This window comes from Papaver somniferum, chromosome 10 (assembly GCF_003573695.1).
Source record: "Papaver somniferum cultivar HN1 chromosome 10, ASM357369v1, whole genome shotgun sequence".
Classification (NCBI taxonomy): Eukaryota; Viridiplantae; Streptophyta; class Magnoliopsida; order Ranunculales; family Papaveraceae; genus Papaver; species Papaver somniferum.
Window position 1 is genome coordinate 129,042,793 of NC_039367.1, and position 6,645 is coordinate 129,049,437.

The window sequence follows — 6,645 nt, forward strand, 5'->3', positions numbered from 1 at the left end:
ATTATATATCTAGACATTTGAAAATGAACCTGGTCCAATAGCTAACCTTTATTCATTCCCTGCTTCAACTCGTACGTTTGCCGAATCCCGAATTGCTAACTAGGATCTGTTGAACATTTTCAAAAATGACCTACGCGGTCTTCGAAAAATCTCCAACAAATTCCCTTCTGAGTCTCTGACTCCGTATTTGCAACTTAGCTTCTTTTTTTTTTTTTTTTTTTTTTTTTTTTTTTTTTAATAATAAATACCACTGATAGAAGTATTATTGCCCCACTTGAACCTTCTTTCTTATGCTTTATAACTGTGCTGAAGTGAGAGAAAGTTACTTTTGCACGATCACATCGGCTTATATATATATATATATTTTTTTTTTTTTTTTAAAGAAATGAATTAATCATTGCTCTCCAAATCTTTTGCAGATGACAAAAGGAAAAGGTGTTCTGGTTTATGAAAATGCTCCCAAAGCCAACAGGAAGCTGGTTCTAACGAGAACTCCCAAGATGAAGGTGAAGGATGTGCGGCTGAGACTTTTTCCATCTCCGGATAAAGTCATTAATATTTCTACTGACACGATTGAGTCTTCTTCTAGAATGAATCAGGCTTCCCCGACATACACTCCGACGTCACCATACAAGAAGTCCTTAAATGAATTGTTTGATGAAACAATCCCGCTGACATTACTCCGGATTTTTTTGCTGTCCCTGTCAAGACGAATGGTGTTCGAATCACCGAAGAGGACTCTGCTATTTTTGTTCCCGATGTTGCCAAAGGCTTGGCAAATGGCTGCCTTCTACCCAAAGATCGACAGGCTTATGCCCAAATCACCGATCTGGCTGAAATATTTGGCATCTGCAACATGAACATGTATCGCCTCTTATCTTCAATTGATCGTGCGAATCAAATACTGAAATCTTCTACAGCTGAGCGGGATTACGTGATTCAAGCCGCCCTTGCTAACAAAGACCAGGAAATCAAACGCCTCCGTTCCGAGATAGCTTTTAAGGATATGGAGATTAAAGATCTCAACGATGACTTGGAGGAGTACCGCTAGTAAAAACATAAATATCTTTATTTCATTTCCAAGACATTAGTATTTATTTTATTTTTTTGTTTGTACCTTAGGAATCTTTATATAGAAATAAAATCATCATTCTATTATTATTATTATTATTATTTTGTGTGTGTTTTTGGTTTTGCAACCTCTCCAATTTTGAATTCCCATTACCCTGGAATGGGGTTTCAATGCCCATGAAACGAGGTCCTTGCTCACTTTAAGTCTGCGCTAATATTAGTTAGCTTGCTTATAAATTCGCGCAAGATTGACTAAGATTGTGCGAAGGTTATATATATATTCCCTCTAATCAAAGACAATTTGTTTAGTTCACACTGCCCTGAGATGGGGTTCCATTGCCCATGGAACAAGGTCCTTGCTATTTTTGAGCCTGCGCTAAACCGGTTTAGCTTGCTCGCAAATTTGCGCAAGTATTGACTAAGACCGTGCAAGGAATATATTTCCTCTAATCAAAGCCAAGTTGGGATCGGTGCTAGCTGTGCGAGAGTTATTGTCTAACAGCTCTGGATAGTATGCCCGAAGTATATGTCCGATATTAGCAGTGCGAGTGTTATTACTAAACGACTATGGCTAGCACCGAAGTGTGTATCATACATTTGTTTATGAATATTGAAAATAAATTAAGCAATCGTTTAGGTTTACCTCATGAGATATGTCTCCCCTAATTAGAGAATATGAATACCGTATTGTCATTGTCGTACTCTGACCTTCTCGTCATGGATATCCATCCATATTAGTTTAATCTTTTAAGCGTAGATAAAAAATCATTTATTATAGGGAAATGATTATTACATTAATGATAGAATTTTTCCAAATTGAAAGAATTCCATGGTTTTGGTTCTACGTAGCCATTGAATTTCTTTAGCCAGTATGCTCCGCCGCCAGCAGGCCTATCAATGAGGTAAGGACCCTCCTAATTAGCATCCAACTTTCCACTGTTGGGATCAAGTGTGCTAGGCCTGGTCTTGCGTAACACCTGCTCTCCTGGTTGAAATACTCGTTCCCGAACTTTCTTGTTGTATTGAAACTTCATGGACTGTTGATAAATGTCCAACCTTCTAGATGCTTCTTCTCGAACATCTTCTAGGAGTTCTTTATCCCTTGCTAGGATCTCCGAGTTTTGGCCTGAACGTTCAGCTAGTGTTTTTGTTGTTGGGACAAGCAATTCTACTGGAGCTACAGCTTCTACTCCGTAAGCTAATGTAAATGGTGCAAACCATGTTGACCGCCTTGGTGTTGTTCTGTATGCCCATAAGACTCCGGGTAAGAACTCCGTCCACATCCTTTAGCTTTATCGAGAGTTCGTTTAAGGTAGTCCAGGATCACTCGATTGGTTGCTTCAGCTTGCCCGTTACTCTGTGCATAATAGGAGGTGGAAAAATTGTGCTTGATGTGTAATCCTTCGCAGAGGGACTTGATCGTTTATGAGTCAAACTGCTTTCCGTTTTCAGATATGATAGTAAATGGTACGCCGAACCTGCATATTATGTTCTCCCAAATAAATTTTCGGACATGAACTGCTTCAGTTCGTACCAAGGATACCGCTTCTACCCATTTGGTAAATATTCAGTTGCTACTAGTACATACTTGACGCCCCCAGGTGTAGTAGGAAATGGACCTACAATATCCAATCCCCACATACTGAAGGGCCAAGGGCTCATAACAGGGTGCAACTCATTTGCTGTCCTTTTTAGAAGGGGACCGTGTAATTGACATGACACGCATTTCTTGGCGTATTCCTTTGAGTCCCTTTGCATGTAAGGCCAAAAGTATCCCTGAGATAAGAGTTTTTGTGCTAAGCTCCTTCCACTTGAATGATTTCCACAACATCCCTCATGTGCTTCTACCATCAATTATTTCCCCACATCTGGAGTCACACAACGCAAATGTGGCTCAATTGCAATTGGTTTTTCGTAGAGTTCGCCTTCGATCAATACGTACCTCCATGCATTTTTTGATATTTTTCCAGCTTGATATTTATCTTCCGGAAGTTCTTGAGCTTGTAGGTAACAAATATATGGTAATCTCCAATCTTCGATATCATTCTCTTCTTCTTCCGGTGAATTATCTTACATAGATTCACCAACTTCATTGTTTCATATAAGATTTGTTGCAAAAGAATCCTTCTGAATGCTTGGGAATTCTTGGAATTCGACGACGATATACCTTGGGGTATCAGACTCCACAGCTGATGACAGGTATGCAAGTGCATCTGCATGTCTATTCTCCACCCTCAGTTTTTGCTCGATGCTGAAAACGTCGAACTTCTTTGCAAATTCATTTATACATTCGAGATAAGATGCTAATTTTTCATTCTTCGCCTTATATGACCCAGTAAATTGATGTGCCACTATCATTGCGTCGGTTGTCAGTTTCACTCTTCGCGCCCCCAGGTGTAATGCAGTTTTTAGGCCGGATATTGCTGCTTCGTACTCGGCTTGATTGTTGGAGACTGGGAATCCTAGACGGATAGCCTTTTCCATCTGCAACCCGTCTGGAAAGACCAATAAACATCCAACGCCAGCTCCATTAGTGTTTGCGAACCCGTCGGTGTATAACTTCCATAATCTTTCTCCGTCTTCTGGTAACTCCGATGGATTCACGAAATTAGTTGGTACATCTCTCTCGCTCGAGAATGTTTTGACTTTTTTAGCATGGTAGAGGAATCAGATTTCCTTCTAATTCTTGTAGGATTTCATCGTCGATGATTGATTATGATAATGGAATATCATCTACAGGAAAATCTTCCATCAATGACGCCAGGGCATGTCCTTTCTCGGCTGTTCTTGGCTCGTAGGTAATCCCGTAAACGCCGAAATAGGTTGCCCATATGGAAAGCCTGCTTGAATCATCTACTTCAGCGAGCACTTTTTTTAGTGGGTATTCTTTGTATACCACAATCTGTCGTCCTCCGAAATAGGGTTTCAGTCGCTTTTCCGCGTGCACCAGTGCCAGTGCTATCTTCTCAATCTTTGAGTACCTTGTCTCTGCCTCCGTTAGGGATTTACTAACGAAGTAGACAAGTTTCTCATAAGGTTCTCGTACGAATAAAACTGCACTTACTGCGTAATCGCTTGGAGCAAGATATATATAAATGGTTTGACCCGTTCTTGGACTTGAAAGGACTGGAGGTGAAGTTAAATACCTTTTGATTTCATTAAAAGAGCGCTCACAATCTTCGTTCCATCCGAAACTTTCCACCTTCTTTAAGATCTGGAAAAATGGCTTGAACTTATCCGAAGCTCGGGATATGAATCGATTAAGAGCAGCCAACCTTCCGGTAAGCTTTTACACTTCTTTCTTGTTTTTTGGTGATGACATATCGAGTATTGCCCTGATCTGCTCTGGGTTTGCTTCAATTCCTCTCTGCGTCATCATGTAACCAAGAAACTTCCCAGATGTGATCCCAAATGAGCACTTAGCTGGGTTCAACTTCATTTCATATTTCCTTAGACGTTCGAATGTTTTCTTGAGGTATAGGAGATGAAACAACTTTTGTTCAGACTTTACCACCATATCATCGATGTATAATTCTATATCTTGCCTATCATATCTTTGAACATTTCGTTCACCAGACGCTGATAGGTTCCTCTGGCGTTCTTTAGACCAAACGGCATGACAACACAACAATAAACTCCTTTATCTGTAACGAATGCAGTGTGTTCTTGATCATCTTTATGTAATGGTATTTGATTATAACCAGAATACCCATCCATAAAAGACAACCGTTCATATCCAGATGTGGCATCGACCAAATCTGGGATTCTGGGCAACAGATAAGGATCACTTGGACATGCTTTATTAAAATTCGTGAAATCAATACACACTCTTATTTTACCGTTCTTCTTTGGTACGACAATAATATTTTCCATCCATTTCGGGTACCGCACTGGTCTGATGATGCCTGCTTCTAGCATCCTTTCTATCTCCTCCGCCACATTCGCTTTGCGTTCCGGAGCCATCTTGCATGGTTTTTGCCTCACTGGTTTGTAATTCTCTCGAATATCTAGTCGATGACAGGCAATCGTTGGGTCGATTCCTGGAATGTCTTTCAAGCTCCAAGCGAATACATATTTGTTCTCTTTTAAAAGGGAAATCAGACTTTCACGTTCCTCTTCCGGCAACTTTGCTCCGATGTAGGTAGTGTGTTCTTCTTGATCTCCGATTTGTACCTCTATCAGCCTTTCGATCGTCGGTGGCCCTTCTTTACCTTTCTCCTGATAGGTTAGAGGGAAATATTGTGGTTGCTATAACTTCTTCTCAACTTGGAGTATCTAACATCTCTTCACTTTTGACTTTCGGTATTCCTCCATTGCGCTTTCATGACACTTGTGTGATGCCACTTGATCGCTTCTGACTTTCACTACCCCTGCTGGTGTGACAAATTTTAGACACTGATGGACTGTAGAAGTTATTACCTCCATGGAATTGATCCAATCACGACCGAGTATAGAATTGTAAGGTGCACGACAATCAAGTAGTGAGAAATATTGCATGACTGTCTTTCCTCCTACAGTGGTAGGTAAATTGACTCTCCCAACTGCACTCACGGTTTCGCCACTGAACCCGACAATAGGATTGTCGTCTGCTTCAACCTGTCCTTCGTTGAGATTCATTGAGGAGTATGCTCCAGAAAATATGACGCTTATCGATCTCCCAGTATCAATCAAGACATGTCGTACCTTGTACATTCCGATGAGGGATAGAATAACAATCACATCATTATGTGGACGATAAACTCCGTCAAAATCGGCATTTGTAAATGATATCTCTGTCTTCCCTTCTTCCAGAGTTTCGGTGCCTATCAGATTGACATAATACACCTTGTTCGAAATTCTTCAATCCTGTATTTGCCGTATCTTCAGGCGCGTCACATTTTCATGAGCTTTTCTTGAAGCAAAATCGATTTTCGCATGGCTCACGAATATTTCTTGCAAATTTAGTGCATTGATACGTGATGGGTCTTTCTTCACGTACTGTTGGAGTTTTCCTTTGTCGACCAGTTTTTGGACCTCGGACGCTAGCATTCGGCAAGTGTCTGTGGTATGCCCATGGTCGTTATGATAAGCACAAAATTTGCTTTTATCTCTTTTACCTTTAGTATCTTCGAATAGCGGTCTTGGGATAGGGAGCGAATCTATGATCTTCTTGTGGAGTTCTCCTAGCCCAATGTTAAGTCTTGGAAACTTCACTCCATCTCTCCTTTGCCCTTTTTTATACTCGCTTGTTTCTTCATTTCGGCCTTTCGAGCTTTCACGATTCTTCTTCTTGGAGTCTTCCTCTGGGTGGCGTCTCACTTTGGATGGCATTTCTGCTGCTCCTTTCGTCCGTGATAGTTTTTCTCTTTTTTCTTTTTATGCCCTTGATTAGCTATCTGCCCTTGCATATAGTTCTTTGAGGTTTCCTACCGATTGCACGGTTAAGGAATTGAATATCCCGAACTCATCATAAGGCATGCATTCTTGTACGCTGCAATGATGAGCCCAGCATCAACCGCGCCGACTTCTCCAACCTCTTGGTGAAATCGTTGGTTGAAAGCTGCCAGACTTTCATTCGTTTCTTGACGCAATCCA

At 40.8% G+C, this 6,645-nt stretch overlaps 2 protein-coding genes across 2 annotated transcripts; one reads left to right on the top strand and one right to left on the bottom strand.

Annotated features, from left to right (window-relative positions):
• Window positions 1-289: 289 nt before the first annotated feature.
• On the top strand, window positions 290-1,170 carry LOC113319590. The gene is made up of 2 exons (XM_026567842.1): window positions 290-311; window positions 420-1,170. The coding sequence occupies exons 1-2, from the start codon at window positions 291-293 to the stop codon at window positions 858-860; spliced, it is 462 nt and encodes a 153-aa protein (XP_026423627.1). The 5' UTR covers window position 290; the 3' UTR covers window positions 861-1,170.
• Window positions 1,171-4,605: 3,435 nt separating this feature from the next.
• LOC113316206 lies at window positions 4,606-6,381 on the bottom strand. Its single transcript, XM_026564426.1, has 3 exons — window positions 6,168-6,381; window positions 5,491-5,873; window positions 4,606-5,289 (listed from the first exon to the last, which is right to left on the bottom strand). The coding sequence occupies exons 1-3, from the start codon at window positions 6,379-6,381 to the stop codon at window positions 4,606-4,608; spliced, it is 1,281 nt and encodes a 426-aa protein (XP_026420211.1).
• Between the last annotated feature and the right edge of the window lie 264 nt (window positions 6,382-6,645).

Excerpts from the sequence above, each read along its gene's own strand:
- LOC113319590 (XM_026567842.1), top strand. The coding sequence starts at position 291 with ATGCTTTATAACTGTGCTGAA. Across the intron at positions 312-419 it reads TGCTTTATAACTGTGCTGAA|ATGACAAAAGGAAAAGGTGT; the intron begins GTGAGAGAAAGT and ends AATCTTTTGCAG.
- LOC113316206 (XM_026564426.1), bottom strand. The coding sequence starts at position 6,381 with ATGCCATCCAAAGTGAGACGCCACCCAGAGGAAGACTCCAAGAAGAAG. Across the intron at positions 5,874-6,167 it reads GCTATTCGAAGATACTAAAG|GCACCGAAACTCTGGAAGAA; the intron begins GTAAAAGAGATA and ends TCAATCTGATAG. Across the intron at positions 5,290-5,490 it reads ATTGGATCAATTCCATGGAG|GAGAAAGGTAAAGAAGGGCC; the intron begins GTAATAACTTCT and ends CTAACCTATCAG.